Source organism: Pieris rapae, chromosome 4 (assembly GCF_905147795.1).
Source record: "Pieris rapae chromosome 4, ilPieRapa1.1, whole genome shotgun sequence".
NCBI classification, from domain to species: Eukaryota; Metazoa; Arthropoda; class Insecta; order Lepidoptera; family Pieridae; genus Pieris; species Pieris rapae.
Genome location: NC_059512.1, coordinates 2,804,490 through 2,821,871, shown reverse-complemented (window position 1 = coordinate 2,821,871; position 17,382 = coordinate 2,804,490). Strand labels below are relative to the sequence as shown.

Below are 17,382 nucleotides of genomic sequence, written 5' to 3'. Positions count from 1 at the left end.
ATATATAAGGTTCTTGTATGTATATGAAATGGGCGTTTTGTATGTAAGGAACAAAATGTCGGTATTCTATATAATATATTTAATTAATCAAAGTGCATATGCACCATATGCTATCTATGCACTTTTGCAGTTTTAAAGTTCATTGAACCCTTTACTAAAAAAACATTCAGACGGGAATCAATAAAATCTTTGAAAGCGGTTTCGACTGTATATTGATAAGAAATAACAAGATTTGTGAAGTTTATATTATTATGCCCATTGATTGCTTGCATTTATGATCACTATAAGTTCCTGATGGCACTGGCATCGGCAGTCAGTAGCTTCCAATAGCGATAGCGATGCCGACTTCAGCTGAGTTTTCGTACCGCGTATGCTCAATTGTTACAAAAATTCGCTACGGATATTAAAAGAACTCCATAAAAACATTTGCTCAATGTTGAATGTGCTTCTGGAAGTTACAGAGTACCTGCGCAACTATCATGAAACAGCAGATACTTTCTTAGAACTGATATTTCCAACTATACATAATACTTGTTTGTAAAGACGCCATAAAATTATGATTTTGTGACGTTAAATTTATATTTCATCAAAACCCAGAATAGGTTTTTCGATCTGGAAAAGAAATAAGTTAATTTCCTAACGTGATATTTATTATTATCATGTTTAAAGGACATGCTTAAAATGCCACACCCAATGTAAAGAAGTTCTGATGTTATCTATGGCATCTCTACGTTCTTGCGATGTTGCCAGTATTATAAACCTTTGATCTTTGTTAAACCTTTACTATTCGTATAAATATAAGGTTCAACTTTCTAAATCTTATTGTAAAATCTTGTTTATTTGAATCATTATGTTAAATTAATGTACTATATAGTATTTGTAATTCCATAGAGAATGTCAAAGCTTCCTATTAGATGTTTAGCTATTTCGGTACTGAATTAGGGAGCGTTCGAGTACGTCACGCAATTTTTGGAGATTCTTGACTCTCCCCCCATGTAACGCGCCGTAAAGTTCTTCTGTACCAAATAGTAAAATGTTTCGTTACCTACTGGTAGGTACTAGGTACTTATTACTCCTTAAAGTTGCCATTTATGTGGTGTAAAGTATCGGAAAGTCGAAAATAATATTAACAATAACGCAAAATTCCATCCCCGCATCCCCATACCCCTTACGTAACGTTTTATCCTAACCGAGGGGGGGTGGGGCCGTCAAATTCATTACATAATACTTGGATGCTTCCTTACTACTGGTATTAAACTAATGTAAAAAAAACAATTTACATACTTTCATAATTAAGCGGAAAATAAATTTACAATAGAATATAATATCGTAAAAAATGTAAACACGACGACCTTAACCATTCACGACTACAATTAGTATTTTAGATAAAATAAATGTAAATGTCTTTTTGCTTATTACATTAACCTTGTAGCATTAGAGGTAAAACATATCTAAAAATGTTGAAGCGGCCATCCTGTGTGCAATTTACTTGAAGATTCGACCGGAAATTGAATGAATGGTAATGAAGTTAAGGGCAGATGTCTGACAGTCGTATTACTAATGGCTTTTTTATCTGTCAGCGGGAATTGTTTGCCAAGTGTCATATAAAAATGATAAATTAAGGCGCGGATTTTTTGTTCTTTATTTCAAATTTAATAAGTAATTTCGTCTAAGAACAGTTATAATATTTTTATCCAGCGTATTGATTTTCTTATTCAATCGACTTCGATTAGACAGAACGTTATTGTAAAATTCATAGACGTTAGGGCGTTCATTTGACTCCCGTAAAGTGTGATGCCCGTATGTCAAATGCCAAGCGTTATTGACATACGGGAGTCACACTTAGCTCTTATTTTTAATTTTGAATCTGAGGGCAATTTAATTAATAATAAAAACTAAGACGACCAACATTCAACTATCCATTAACTAAAAATATGCTACACACGAATTTTTGCATTAATTATAATTCCATTTAGTTATTGAGTATTATAAGATCAAATCAAGATCAGAACCCAATCGAATGAAACAAATACAAAGTCTCGAATCAGCCCTCCCGACTTCCGTTTCATTTATAATTACGGATGACTTTTAGAATTGAAACTTATTCCCAGATCGCAAAACCTGTCTAACAGTGTTCTTGTTGCCAATATTATGCCCCTAACGGTTTCCTAATTTATCAGCAGATCGCATTCAAGTTTAAAATCTTAATTTCAAGCATAAAAATCGTATAAAAACGATTTTTTACTGTTTTCGAAACTTTAAAAATTACTAATGAGCAAAAGCTAATGTGGGACATTAAATCTTGATATGCTAACAGTGTTTCGTATTAAAGGCATTTTATACACCTTAAAATTTAATTAGATTTTTTGTCTCTGGCACTGCCAAAAAGGCAACACGAAACACCATTATCTGGTACTGGCTGTTAGCTACTCGTTATTTTATTTTTATTTAGATTTTTACATTTCACGTACGTATTCATTGGAATCGCATCGGGAAAAGAAACGAATCAGATAAACTCCTATAAGTAAGTTTAAAAAAGTTAAAATTATAACTTGTGTATAATCTACTTGTTATTATATTAAAAACAACACTATCTATTGTATAGTTATATCGAAATGAGATTATTAAAGTTGAATTGAAGCCTCTGTTTAGCTTTAAATATAGCATACAAATGTGGAGTTTGCTTTTATTCATAAAGAGAGAAAAAGCTAATGATTGCTTCAATGGTACTGGTAGGTGGTGTCAAAGACCGCATTGCTATCTTAGTGGATGATATGGCTGATACTCTCGGTACTCTTTGCCATGCTGCTGAGAAGTTGATTGAGGCTGGTGCTATTAAAGTGTATGCAATTTTTTAGCATACATACATGAACGCCATTACTGTAGCATTGTACTGAAATTTGTACCAGTAACATGTTTTTATACCTAAAAACCTTGACATCTACTTTGAAATAGGGCCTAACCGTGCGTGTGTAACCGTACTTACATCTTCGTACACCTGCACATCATCAGCTGTCTGATGCCACTTAATATTCCCGCAAAATTCAAATGTTATCCTTTTAAAATTCACTATAGCTAGGTGCACGGTCGTCGGACGTGATCTGGTTTCATTTCTTTAACTCTTGCCGATGTGTTTAAAGATATAACTGATAAGCTACTGTCTAATTACAGTCAGTTTATAAGTAGATTTGATGAAAAAAACCAGGAAAATTTCAAATTCAGTAGGACCTCAACCTTTACAGATATTTGAATTTTGAAACTTAAACGAAACTATATAATTTAGATAAATGCTATATGGGATGAAATATAATTGACGCCGCTTCTGTCTGGACTAGAAATAGCCACAAATATGTAAAAAAAATGTAAATTTAAGAAATTTGCGATTATAGCATTCCTAGCTTTGCACATTTTCTTTTGTATAAACTAAAAACAGGAGTTGATCAAATTCATATCAAATTGTTCATAAACTAGTTTTAAAAGTGTGTTAAACCTAGAAATAATTCAACACATAAGTGCGGGGTTAATACTCCAACCCTCAAAGTTCATTGACAGAGAACTAGAATAGATTTTTCACGTTAGAATACCTAAATGTAAAGCACTAATCGGCAATGCAGAAAGCTTGTCGTGTTTGCGTCGTACCTAAGATGCATTTATCTTGATAAACTCAAACGTTAAACGTGTAGCACATTCCAAGTGTGCAATTAAGGGGCAGGCAGCCTATTTTTAGCCGGTCGGGAGAGCTTTTTTTCTTTGATAAAAAAGCAGACGCTCCAACGCCGGCCTCCATAGAATATAGCGCATGCAAAAAACGTACAATTTTAACGCCCATGCAAGTGTGCTGAATTATTAGATTCGTGGAATTTCTTGAATGACAATTACCTTTTTTTGAGTCTATACTTTGAATCGCTGATAAGATTGCTTCCTGACGATTTTAAGGCGGCAAAGTTGTATAATTTTTCGGACATTGTTAGGCTTTAATTTGACTTTACAATTTACTTTTTTTAATGTACTAGAAATCCAAGACGTTTCCTTAAAATTTTTAGATAGTCCATTTTGATAAATTCATGTTATTAAAGAAGCTACGTATAATTAAGTATTAGACAGCAATATTGAACTAACTAACTCTTAAGTTATGATGCAAATCATTGGTACATATAAACAATATATAAAACAGCTAATGATCAGCTGATATATGAAGTTATGAGTTCATAAGTGGTGAATGACCCCATGTAAGATGAACTCAACCTGTGCACAGCCTATAAATATGATAAAATTGTTTCTTTTGGGTAGAATAGGAGCGTGTCCTTTAAATTTTCAAAGAAAATAATTTAAAACTTTTAACAAATGCCACAATATAAAAATATAAAGCAACTAATATTGTACAAAATTAAAAGACTCTTGGCTATAGGTATGTATTGTAGAAGTGTATCACGCGTACGTATTGAGTTCGATCCTTTTGGAAACTCAAATTTATTTTGTTTTTTTGAACCTGATTAGTATTGACCCGGCTGAATGGTCAAAACTCAAACCTCTCAAGGTGCACAGCCTATAAATATGATAAAATTGTTTCTTTTAGGTAGAATAGGAGCGTGTCTTTTTAAATTTTCAAAGAAAATAATTTAAAACTTTTAATAAATGCTACAATATAAAAATATAAATCAACTAATATTGTACAAAATTAAAAGACTCTTGGCTATAGGTATGTATTGTAGAAGTGTATCACGCGTACGTATCGAGTTCGATCCTTTTGGAACTCAATTTTATTTTGTTTTTATGAATCTGATTAGTATTGACCCGGCTGAATGGTCAAACCCCTCAAGGTTTACGTGAGTATATATACGACGTGAGCGTCGTACATATTGTGTTCCATGTTGGAGATCCGAAGGTAGCAGAAATTTTCATAGAAATCCTGCAGCTAAAAGTTGCTAAGTAGGGTTGTTGTATATCAAAAATATATCATATCTTGACTACTTTGAATATTACTGCAGTACTGCAGGGCAATATTATTATTACTTCCCTACCTTTTTTTTGTGCCGTGCTCCAAGTTTCTAAAATGGCGAGGTCCCCCTACGAAACAATAATTTTTAATATTTAAACATTGAATTGTTCTTATAAGAAACTTAAATGATAGGTTTTAGGAATAAATTCAATGAAATTGAATGAGCAGCCCAACTTGACAATCAAATTGTCCTTCGTGGGGCGTGGGCCACTTGTTTGGAAACTCTGCTCTTGAGTCGCGCGCGCAATTTTTCTAACAACGAATGCGTTTAGTCTTAATTTATCCTATACAAGGATATAATAATAGTAGATTGTTATGATATTTTACAGTTTCCAGAACCAGCAGTTCATTTTGAAGATAAAAAGGACAAAGACGTTGAAGAAAACAATAGGTACTTTATATTTTCACTTGATTTGATTTCGTTTACATTTTAGGTAAGTTCAATTAACAGGCTTTTATCGGCGAAACGAACCATATAACTTTGCGTCATATACCAATGCCGCAAAGGCAAAAATTGAATAAAGGTAGACCATGGTATATGTTTGTACAATAAATTAAAGCTTTCTGTATAAAAAAATTTTCTTTAGATACAATGATTTAATTACAGTATAAATAGTTCGAATAATAAAGATTAAATTTTTAGTTACGATGTCAAGCCAACACCAATACCTGGTGCTTTACCAAACGCCGAATTATCGAAAGCAGCCCGAGGTCTACTTATAAAGTTGTTGGAAGTAAACCCTCAATATCGAGTCAAGTCATTACGGCAGTTACAGCAGACGGCGTTTTTTATGGGATTCAATTTTGACGATATAAAAATAAAGAAGGTATAAAAAAAGAACGCCTATTAAAAATGTAATGCAATACAGTATTATACCGCTGATTTACTATTATTATGATTATATTAAAGATTTATTATTTATTCATTTTAGATTTCTAGTTTAGTTTCTAGTAATAAGTGTAAGTTAGCTAAATTTTCGTTTAACATTCGCAGGGTTTTCCCAGGTCCATATTGGCATATAAATCTGTATTTTTTTAAGGTTCTACTTTCTATATTTTTAGAATACACATCAAGTGTAAAAATATGTCTAAAAAAGTATTTTATATGTAAAAAAAGATACCATTACATATAATCTCGTAACAAATAAAAATATTTTTTTACAGAATTCTCCAAAAACCATGCTACAGCAGTACGGAGAGCAAAATGCATTTCCCGAAATTTTCGAAGATGTGCCTTTTACTAATTTTAATCAAAATCTTCATATAACTGAATAGTTAAGTTTTATTTCAATATAGTTGTTCTATAACATTAATTATTTTTATTTCACACGAACCCATTTGGCCACATTCAAATAAGAATAGTTGCCGGGTTGTGGGCAGAGACACAGATGCCCTCTCTATTCCTTATCCTTATCTCTAATATTGTACTTCCAGGACCGTTTTGCGTTGTAAAACGGGGGGCGTACTAACACCGCTAATTTAGCTTTTTAATACAGCAATACAAATCTCTTGCTGTTTTTTGTATAAAATAATGTTTAAATTATATATAAATAACTATTCCCTGTATGTTCACAACCTTACAGTAACATTGACAAATGACAATAACAAGTATTTTAATCGATTGACGGTTAGGTTAGACAGATTGGAGTCAGTTGTCATTTCTTGTTAAACTAGAAAATCAAAAGATTGTGATTGTCGCATTCGGGTATTCAGTGATCAGTCATTTCTATTTTCGATTAATATTGAAATAATGGCTACTTATTTACAACGAGCTGCTGTTTCATACTTTAGAAATAACGCACGTCTTGCTTCTCACGCTGCTACAGCTGGTGGACATGGAGGTAAGTTTATTTATTAATTGTTAGAATTATGTAACGATCTAACCTAGGTGTTCCTTATCTACATAAGCTTTTCTTTATTGTATAGGTGGCTGGAAGTTCTGGAGAGGCATTTCCTTTTTCGTTGGCTTCCCGGCAGTTGCTTTGGGAATGCTGAACGCTTACCTCGCTCATCAAGAAGAGCACCATGAAAGGGTCCCATTCGTCCCGTATGAATACATGCGTATACGTACTAAGGTAAGCAAGTTTAATTTAAAAAATCATCTTTCCATTAATCAAGAAGAATCATGAAATTTATGTAGCTTAAAAAGAGTTTTATTTTGGTCTTCTTTCTATGAATAAACATCAATCTGAACTTACTATTGTCATTGGAACAAAATTTTGTTCTAAATCTATATCGTCACCTCAATTTCCATCCATCCATTTATTCTTCTCTATGGGCGAGCCTTGACTTAAGCAAATATAAAATATGTATTGATAAAAATAATGTTTGTAAAAATATTCCTTTAATAAGTAATGTTTTGTTTTAAGGATACTTTTCTTTTGAAGAACTTTGCAAAAAAAATAAATTTCAAAATGCTTAGTATTTACATAGTATTGTAGCCTAAAATAAAATGAATAAATATTTTTATAGCATTTTGGTTCATCCATTTATATTTGAGTTAAATTTGGTTTCAAACTGACACATAACAATGCTATTCTTTATATTTCAGCGTTTTCCATGGGGTGACGGCCAGAAGACTCTTTTCCACAACCCCCATGTTAATGCACTGCCTTCAGGTTATGAAGATGAACATTAACTATTGTTTAACTAGCAAAACTGTATTAGAATATATATAATAACATACCATTTTGTTTATATTGTTACCTGAGGTGGTGATTAGTCAAACATTTGATAATTTGGACTGAATATAAATTTAAACTATTCATGGTATTTATTTAAAGTTTATGTCGTAGCGAACTAGCTAAATAAGCAGACCAATTAACAGCCTGCTCTCATTACGAAACAGCCCCATTAAACAACTAGAGGCCTGAATGATATTCAGCATTTGATCAGATGGCTACGCAAATGACTTGAATTGATGATCTTACATTACTTACCTATCCATTTCATTTCAATATATGTTTGCTTTTTGCCAGTCCAAACTGTTAATAAAGCATTGGCAAATAACAAATTTGATTATATTTCCCAAAGTTAAATAAAAAATTGAAACAGTGTAGTGAAGCTCTAGCTATGAGTAAACATAAAAACACTAATAAGTTCTATTATAAAGAATTTATTCTTGTTTGCATTGTAATTGCATTGCACATACCTTAAATATTAATGATAAATAGAATATTACAAATTCACATAACAAAAATGTCAAAATATACATAAAGGCATATAATTTAATTATATAAATCTTATTTAAAAACAATTAAATATTTATATTACTTAATAACACTTAAGTACATAAATACTTATTTAGCCAAATACCACAATTATACATTAACAAAGCATAATATGGTAAAAAACAATAGGATACAATATAAATAACACTTATTTTAAAGTTCATACATTCAAGACAAAAACTATGTATATATAATTAACTAATATATCAACATAATCTTTATGTATATACATCTTCTGTGCATGTGTTTGTAATTAAACTCCTAAACAGCGCAATTTTAATGCATATTTTGTGTTTTAGAGAATGATTTAAATTTACATTTATATTATTTTTTGTATTAAAGACCTATACAGGACAACTATATGACTGAATATAAGGGGTCGGCTTATTTACTAATAATTTATATGGACTTAAACTATCATATGGAATATCATTATTCATACTATCTTGAAGAATGTCTTAAATATATCCGATTAGTAGTTTATAGGTGAGTTCTTCACCATTTGGGTCGTTTTTTAAAGACACGCCAAGTTTTCACCAAGCTGCCTTGATCCTGCAACCGCTATAACATCAGGACATCCTGCATTGCATCAACTGGGTTCACAAATTTAGTTGATCCGATCAAAACATTATTGTCAATACCACTTGTGATCACACTACGGTGGAGTTGCTTGCACTCATCTGCTGTAATACCTCCAATGACAAAGATTATTACTGTCTGATTGTCCATTGGGTGCTTAATTTTTGATTTCTTGCTGGTTAAGATGCTGAAAAAAGGATAAATAGTTTGATTGGTAAAAGTCTAATATAAATTATCACATTTTTTATAAAATATTTTTTAGTGGGATAGCAATGAGCCAATCATGTTACCCCATCGGGCAGACATGTTTTAGTAATTATTTTTATTTAGGCAGGTGATTAACCTTCACAAGTAGAGTTTTCCTTCTCCTTTATAAAGGTTAAGAGGTTTACGTACATAGAAATGGAAAACTATTTGTGTCTAATTGATTACACAGCACAAGTTAGCAGAGAAATTAAGTCTGGCTATAAACACTTTAAACTTCAATATATTTTCAAGAGATGTCAAACTATTTTTTTATGTATGAACCAGCAGTAGCAGGCAGTACTCATGTTGAGATTAACTTGAGCTACAAATAAGATTATGGTCCTAATACTGCCCCTTGAAGCACCAAAGTACAATTATATGATAAAAAAAGAAATATGTTTACAAATTAGATATTAATTGCATGCTTGGAATTGAAAATATCACTTACTTGAGTCCAGTACGTAGAAAATCCTTGATACCCTCATTTCTATGACGTAGATCAGGAATATCTGGTCGCTCAGTATTGACTAAATCATCAACCAGCTGTTGGAGAACCCCGCGGTATTCATGCCCAATGCCACTTTCACGTGGCTTAAGTACTGAGTTGTATCTATTACAGTTAAAATAAACTTAGTTATAGAAAAACATATTTTTCTTTATAAATGATTTTGACTAATATTAATACAGTCATAGCATAGCATAGCTTTTTTGTCCATTTAAAAGTTATTGATATCTATACTAATATTATAAGGAGGAATCATTTGTGTGTATGCTTGTAATATTTTCACACAAAAACTACTCGATTGATTTCAAAAATGATTCACCATTAATAGTAAGCTACATCTTTACCGACTGACATAGGCTATATTCATTAAAAAAAGGGATCCGTAATAAATATCCAATAATTTAGTCTAAGGTGTGAAAAAATTAATAATAATAATCTGAAAGGAAGTATGTAATAAAACTAAGTAAAATATAAGTTTTATGATAGCAAAAATAATTCTATAGTCCGACTTAGTAGACTTTCTCCTACCATGAGATCGCTATCTACGCGAGTGAAACCGGGTTTCTAGTATTTGATATATTGTGAATGATTCATATATAAGATCCCCACCCCCGCATATTTTTTTTTCAACTGGAGAAATAAGCTTTGTTTTTATAAGAGGTGTTATTTTACAGATTTGGTCAACAATATAGCAATTTTATTAAATTTTAGACCTTATTCAGAAAATGGGAAATTTTATAAAAATTTGACAGTAAGTACATATCCTGCCAGTAATATTAACTAATATTAGTTTTAAGATTACAATAAAATGTTATTAAAAATCAATTCAAAACTAACCTTTGTAAATTCTTTCTCATTAGCGAAACTTGTTTTAACAAATCCATAACATTTGAAGAAATCCGTTCACACTCCTCCGGTGTGACCATATGACCATCTGAATCGCTGAATAGATCTTTATGGTCCTCAAACATGGCAACACTGAGGGTTTGATGGAGTTGCTCTTCGTGCTGGGATGTAAATACCACCTCAGTCCCAGCAAGTGAATATACATGAACTAATAGGGCGAGTAGGTTTTTTATGTGCAAGTTTCGATCTTTGCGTGTTTTTATAAGGTAGCTTAGCTGAAAAAAATGAACAAAAGTCAAAACTCTGTTAGTATATTAATCCTAATTAGCATACTGATTCTCATGTAATTATTAAATACTAATAGATAGTAGTAATGGGTAAAATCCAGGGTAAAAGGCGTGTTGGTTGAAGGAAGAAGTCATGGCTTCGAGTGGCTACATCTGTCGCAGGACGAGACGCGTTTCAGGAAACTGACAGCCAACCTCCAGTAATGAAGAGGCATTTCTAGAAGAAGGATAGATAGTCATTCGAGAATTAGTGAAATGAATTTGACGTTATGTGAAAATGTTAGACGACTTCTTGGTGCCTGAACTTCTAAACATGAACATGGTCTCTTTCTCAGGCAAATTGATCTCCAGAAGAGGTGACATGAATTGGCGTTTACGGTGATAATTTAACCACAATGGATTTTTTAATGGGGTTATCTTAAATCTAAAGTCTACGCCTACAATCCCACTTTTCTGGCACAATTGAAAGAAAATATTTTTCTCGAAATGGCGGCCATCACTGAGTCCAACCGCCGAGCCGAGTCAGTAATTTTATTATTCGATTAAATGAATGTGGCCAACGCGAGAGTCTACCTTTAAGACGGTATTATTTTTAAGAAATAAATTCCCAAAATGTGTGCTTTAATAATGAATTAACACTTTTTGGTTTCAAATTTATTTTTTAGAACATCCTGTAACAAATAGTTTAATACATAAACAAGAATTACGGAGACGACTCAACAAATCTTGTGCGTTTAAACTCCGGTTGTGCACCAATAGATTTTTCTATAAGCGCTATTCATAATGGTTCGTAAGATAATTAAAAAATTGTGAGTAATCTGCATGCGGCCAAAAAATCCAGTATCAAATTTAATAATAGTAGCTTGTTAAAGAGCACACCAATTATTTGAAGAATTATTTTCTTCATAATCGGCTTTCGTTTTTTAAGTAATTTTTGCGACATTGGATATTGTGTTGCGTTTGACGAAACTTTTCATTTTAATAATTAAAACGTTAATCATTTTACAAGTTTAGATTCTTACTTATAACCGGACCATTCATTTAGCTAATTTAGTTTGTTTTTAGCATTAGAAGCAATTATTTTTGGGTCTAGCCCTGTTTTTGATATATGGGAGTCATTATCAATCAACTTTACACTAGCCTTTGTTATGAGCTTAACCATATGACCGAAAACTCTATGATTTTTCAATAAATAACGTTAATACTAACTTGATGCAAAACACTAGTTGATTCTCTACTGGCAGCAAGGTTTTCTTGCACTTGCTTCTCCAAACTCATCAGCAGTTCCATTTGGCTTCTTCTCGGGGACTTGAGCATTTGAACCACTCCCAATGCTTGTTGTAATATGCCAATGTGTTTGCTTATTATGTCATAGTTACCTGAAACGAGAATATATAACTTAGGGTCTGTTTCACAATGTCCGGATAAGTTCCAAATAAGCTATTTATTACTTATCGGTAGGATAAACAGTATTGTTGCGTTTCACGACTGTCAGATGGCGTTATTCGTCATGAACGCAAAGGTTCTTATTCGGAATGTTTATCTTCCGAATAATTTGTGTTGCATAGCTATTTGGTACTTTATCCATACATTGTGAAACAGACCCATAGATTGATTATCTTTTTAACTGTCACCATAAAAAGATGTAAGCTATTCCATACATTTATGGCGTTATTAAAAATTTTCTAGTCTTGGTGTTGGTTTACATAATTACCACATATTTAAACCAACTTATATATACATAAACATTATTAAGATGATGAATCATATGTTTTATTGCAGTCAGTGACACTCATGGTATAATCATAAAAGTTTCAATGACATATGTATATATATTATGTGAGACAGAACTCTTCCGGAATAATTAAAAGTAAATTTTTAAAGAAAAGGGTTAGTCCTCAGACATTAATATTCCTAATTATACTTGATGGCATCCAATAGGGATATATAATTTTTTTAAAGTATTCTCCTACCTTTTGAAGCTGAAATAATTTTTTCAACACTTTGAGGTGTCACTTTCAAAAGCATTTTTGGACCGGGTGACTTTTGTACATCAATCTTTGACAGCTTATTATAGAGATCAAACATGACTTCCTTTTGTGATTTATTTATCATATAGTCATATGTCTGGAGGCAAGAGTCGTCATCAGCATGGTAGAGACAGCCTGGACTGAGTTGAACATCATCGGGATGGAACAAACTGTCAAAGAAAATTTTATTTAAATAAACTTTTATAAAGAACTTATGTCTACTATGCTATCTTCTGATTTGACAAAAGATTTAAATTTCTCTTAGTTTGTAATAATTATAATATCTTTAAGTATTTTTCATTAGGCTACTACACAAAAACAAACCAAATTTCCACAATTAATTTCAGCTTAATTCAAACAATATTTCTTTTAATTTGTAAAAATATAATATGAATGTTCACTATGATGTGTTTGGTATGATAATTTATATGTAAGATATAAGTTTTTCAATTTTGAAGAAATACTTAATATTATACTGTGTAAATTTCAGACAGATACACAAACAGGTATGGCAAACAAGTGATGAATATTAAAAAAAACTTACGCATTAGCTGCACATAATGGTGACATATCCACAGCGATTTCATTACATTGTCCTGGGAACTTTGGTAAAACTCCCATCATTTTATCCAGGACAGACTCAACAGAATGACTAGTCACACCACAGAGATCAAATGTTCTGTCAATAATGACTAATGACACTGGAGTAGAACAATTCTGTAAAAAAATAGTAATAATTATTAATAATAAAAATAAGTTTTCTTTTTGTGATGCAGTACATTTTATTACAGCCAATTTACAAAACTTGTAAGTGTTGGCCTAGTGGATTCAGTGTGCAACTCTCATCACTTAAGATGTTGTTTCAATATCTAGCTGCATTTATTACTATACTTTCACATTTAACACTTGCTTGTACAGTGCTTGCAAGACAAAAGGCCTGTCTTGAGAAAACTGATAACCTACTTGCCCATTAGAAAAAATATATAATAAAACAGGTGTAAAAGGTTGTAATGCCAGTATCTTTTTAATTTAACTAAACATAAATAAATCTTTACTAGCTTAATAGTATAGAATAAGAATAATATAAAAATATTTTTACCTTCTTTCTGGCCACACAAACAGGCGAATTCTCTAAAACTCCAGCAAGAAGTGAACTAAATTGACCAATGTAATAAATGTCTTCTTTAAAATTCATGGAATCCAACATAGTGTTAAGACTACCAGCTAATCTCCGTAGCAAAGATCTTTCATCATCATTTAAAGTATAGAGATCAATTGAAGTGGAATCTGGGATCAACTTGCCATTATATTGTGGTATTACATTTTGATAGGGAGGAGTCAGGAATAACACATTTGTAGGTGATATAGTAAATATTGGAATGTAAACAACCTCTACTGCACATGTCTGTAAAAAGAAGAACACTTTATGTTAACAGACTTTCTTATAACTGACAAAGTAAATTTTCCGTTTCTTGTGAATTTTTGAAATTTATTGAATATTATTTTTCTGTATAGGTGTAATTAGTATTTAATTATGTAATGTGGTGGTATTATGGTATGTGGTAAATAGGGTATTGTTTATCAGTTGACAAGATATTTTTTATATCAAAATATTTAAAAAGGATATGAGGTTTCCTTATTTTTGGAATATATAATGTATTAAGTTCTTATAAAACTATCTTAGTAATTTAAAAAAATCCTTCATTTAAATGTATTAAAAGGTTAAAAAGTCTAAGAAATATTATATGATTAGGAATATTGATTTAGGTTTAGAAAAGTTCATCATGGCATCAGTTTTTCAGTCAAATGACTTAATAATTATGTATATTTAGTTACCTGTTTATCAATCCACCCTGTTAGCATCCGTTCTAGCTGCTTGGTAGCTTCCGAAGCAGCTTTTCCAGATGTCACTACATCTGTGACATCTTTATCCTTATTCAACTCCAAGTATAACACATCTAAACTAATGCAGGATATGAATATGCAATGAGTTAAGTCGCTATTATGGATTATATCTTTTATGGTTTGTAGTTGAGTGCTGGTTGACTGTGTTATGAAAACAGCTTTACGTTGGTCTCTATTGCAAATCTGTGAAATATTAAAGTATATGTAGACACAACCAAGTGTCATTTAGGAATTCATGGAAGACTTGCATGGGCTATCCCATGATGATTACCTCAAATGGAGATAAACTTTTAACCGCTACTGCACCGCCGTCCAATAGATTAAATAGCCCTCCGTCCCAGTGTAAGCATTCTGAGCTATAATCGTCAATAAATACTACTGCGCCAATTATACGATTATACACTTCAGCCCACCAGGCTTTACCAAATTCTTTGACTGAAGTGGCCATTTTTATAAAGTTCTAAATATTCAGTTGATTAGAAATTACATCGTTTAAATGGATTCTTTTAAATTCAATTTTTACGAAAACTTAAATATATTAATATAAATACATCATTTTACAAGACTACGTTCTACGTTCTTGAAATACCATAGAGTGCCGTAGTAATTTGTATTAATAAGAACTGATAGACTATATATAACAGATCATGAAATTTGTTATAACTTGCTAATATTATTTGTATATTTTTATAAATTTGTTGAATAAATGAAAAAGTAATGATTAATATACAACTACGGAAACTCTGCTGCTTTGCTAATTATATTAGTATTAACGCCATCTATCAGGCAATAGAAATATTTTTTTTTCTGTTTACTCAGTTCCGCTACTGGCCACAGACCAGTACAAATTCGGATTTCGGACTAGCATTCATTCCCTCATTAGTCATTACTCATTAGCATAGTAACAGATCTTTTGTCCTGCAAGGAACACTTTTCTTACCGACCGATGATAATAAAACCATTGTCAACATAATATAAAATTTATTTTGTACTATTAAGAGATTGATTTTCCATAATGTCTATATTAATAAATATCTAGTTTATCTAATGTAGGAAATATTTATGAGAGAGGTATAGGAGAGATGTTTTTAATTTTGCATACAATTATTATTAATTAAATACAGTAGTGTAATATTATATACTATGTTTATAACATTTACATACACCTAATATCAAGAATACATTTATTTACTTATCACACAGGGAATGTTCTCACGATACTTATAACTACTTAATAAATTATCTTTATTAACAAAGCTGATACGGAAAACATGTTTAGTCAGTAGGTATATACCTTCTCTGTACCATCTTCTTTTCACCCGTTTCAGGAAATAATTAAAATATGGTTTTCTGATTTTAAAATAAAGAGTATATTTTAACGCTTTTTAATCTAGAGAATAATTTTTTTTAAATCTTTGTGGCTTTGTTATTATTCTCAGATCCTATTTTTTACATACCGTTTTTAAATTTGTCTTTCATAACTTAAATGTTATAATAAAAATAAATATTTTGTTTATTATTCTCTTGATGACATTGAATTGATTAATGTGTCATGACAATACCTGCTTGTTAATTCTTCTAGACTTAAACTGGACTAAATAATACATAAACGTTTATAATTTAATTGTTTTAGATATACGAACTGTTTCAAATTTCCAGATTTTCGATGGTGTAAAAATTACGATGGTATCTGGCTGTTTCATCATTATTTTCCTAATATTTCTCTTATCCGCATATATTACGAAATCCACTTGAAGAAAAAAATAAAACGTAAGACTAACAAAGTCGCAAACGGAATAATTATAATACTATTAGGTAATTAAGGGCATTTTGACAAGATGCGACAAATATTAGTTTAGATTTATAAGTTTATACAGGAAATTATTTTATTTTCACTGCACTCTCGAAACAAATATTTCAAGACTGTCAACACAAACACTTTAAGCTTAACAACAGTAAATGCAATGTTGGAACAAAAATACTAAATTAATCCATGCCAGCAACGTTCCCGCCTTTTCTATAGTCTGCATTACCATAGATAGCAGTTTTGTTTCTGTAGAGGCCGCATACAATGGACCCTCTACCCGCGTATCTTTTTAAAGCGTGACCTTTATGTCTCAGGCCGTTTAGAATATCCTGTAAAAAAATGCTTAAATTACTCTAAATATTTATTCTGTATCTTTATTAGATGAAGATCACATAAAAATAATTAAAAGTAGGGAAACAATAAATTGTGCAGTATCAACACTTGGTGTATGGGGCACACCAACTGGACTGTTTGATCCCAAGAAAACTATTTTATCGCCGGGAATCTTAACTGGGGAGAATTTAATCTGGGACCTACTGAATATATTCCTTGTCCCAAACAAGCTTAAGACTTAACAAAGGGCAAAGAAAACACTAGAAAAACTTGACATTGATTCTGTCATTTGATACTTTATTTAAATTAAACACGAAATAATTAATATATATAATTATTGCTTAATATACTTACCACCGTAACACCATATTGATATGCCACCTCCATAGGGAAAATCTGATGGTGAATTCGAGGTGCATCTACCGCTTCTTTTATCGTTTGGCCCAGCCAAAGTGTGCGGATCGCAACCTATTATTGTAGGAAAAATATATCGATACATATATTTGTAGGAACATAACAAGATGCATTAGAAGAATACAATTTAGAAGTTTAACATGTGCCTACGTTTAGGAATAATGTATAATATTTTAGACTTTAAAGTTTTCCTATTATTTA

The 17,382-nt window shown here is 31.3% G+C and overlaps 4 protein-coding genes across 9 annotated transcripts in view; 2 read left to right on the top strand and 2 right to left on the bottom strand.

The window, feature by feature from the left end:
• Nucleotides 1–6,322, top strand: part of LOC110994578 (autophagy-related protein 101) — a 56,772-nt gene extending 50,450 nt beyond the window's left edge. Inside the window, exons 8-10 of the mRNA XM_045628091.1 lie at nucleotides 5,329–5,390; nucleotides 5,643–5,826; nucleotides 6,164–6,322. Of these exons, the coding sequence (XP_045484047.1) occupies nucleotides 5,329–5,390; nucleotides 5,643–5,826; nucleotides 6,164–6,274 (357 nt within the window). The 3' untranslated portion in view covers nucleotides 6,275–6,322. The remainder of the gene's footprint in view (nucleotides 1–5,328; nucleotides 5,391–5,642; nucleotides 5,827–6,163) is intronic.
• A 349-nt stretch (nucleotides 6,323–6,671) lies between these two features.
• Nucleotides 6,672–7,764, top strand: LOC110994536 (cytochrome c oxidase subunit 6A1, mitochondrial). Its single transcript, XM_022261229.2, has 3 exons — nucleotides 6,672–6,840; nucleotides 6,926–7,074; nucleotides 7,551–7,764. The coding sequence occupies exons 1-3, from the start codon at nucleotides 6,750–6,752 to the stop codon at nucleotides 7,635–7,637; spliced, it is 327 nt and encodes a 108-aa protein (XP_022116921.2). The 5' UTR covers nucleotides 6,672–6,749; the 3' UTR covers nucleotides 7,638–7,764.
• A 962-nt stretch (nucleotides 7,765–8,726) lies between these two features.
• On the bottom strand, nucleotides 8,727–15,223 carry LOC110994535 (sec1 family domain-containing protein 2). The gene is made up of 9 exons (XM_022261228.2): nucleotides 14,899–15,223; nucleotides 14,559–14,810; nucleotides 13,822–14,127; nucleotides 13,267–13,439; nucleotides 12,666–12,892; nucleotides 11,902–12,071; nucleotides 10,397–10,680; nucleotides 9,503–9,664; nucleotides 8,727–8,995 (listed from the first exon to the last, which is right to left on the bottom strand). Exons 1-9 carry the CDS (start codon nucleotides 15,073–15,075, stop codon nucleotides 8,791–8,793), a joined length of 1,956 nt encoding a protein of 651 aa, XP_022116920.2. The 5' UTR covers nucleotides 15,076–15,223; the 3' UTR covers nucleotides 8,727–8,790.
• Nucleotides 15,224–15,593: 370 nt separating this feature from the next.
• Nucleotides 15,594–17,382, bottom strand: part of LOC110994541 (glutathione hydrolase 1 proenzyme) — a 44,804-nt gene continuing 43,015 nt past the window's right edge. For all 6 annotated transcript variants that reach the window (XM_045628063.1, XM_045628061.1, XM_022261236.2 and 3 more), the window contains 2 exons: nucleotides 17,122–17,235; nucleotides 15,594–16,763 (listed from right to left, as the gene is read on the bottom strand). In XM_045628063.1, coding sequence (XP_045484019.1) covers nucleotides 16,614–16,763; nucleotides 17,122–17,235 — 264 coding nt within the window. In that variant the 3' untranslated portion in view covers nucleotides 15,594–16,613. The remainder of the gene's footprint in view (nucleotides 16,764–17,121; nucleotides 17,236–17,382) is intronic.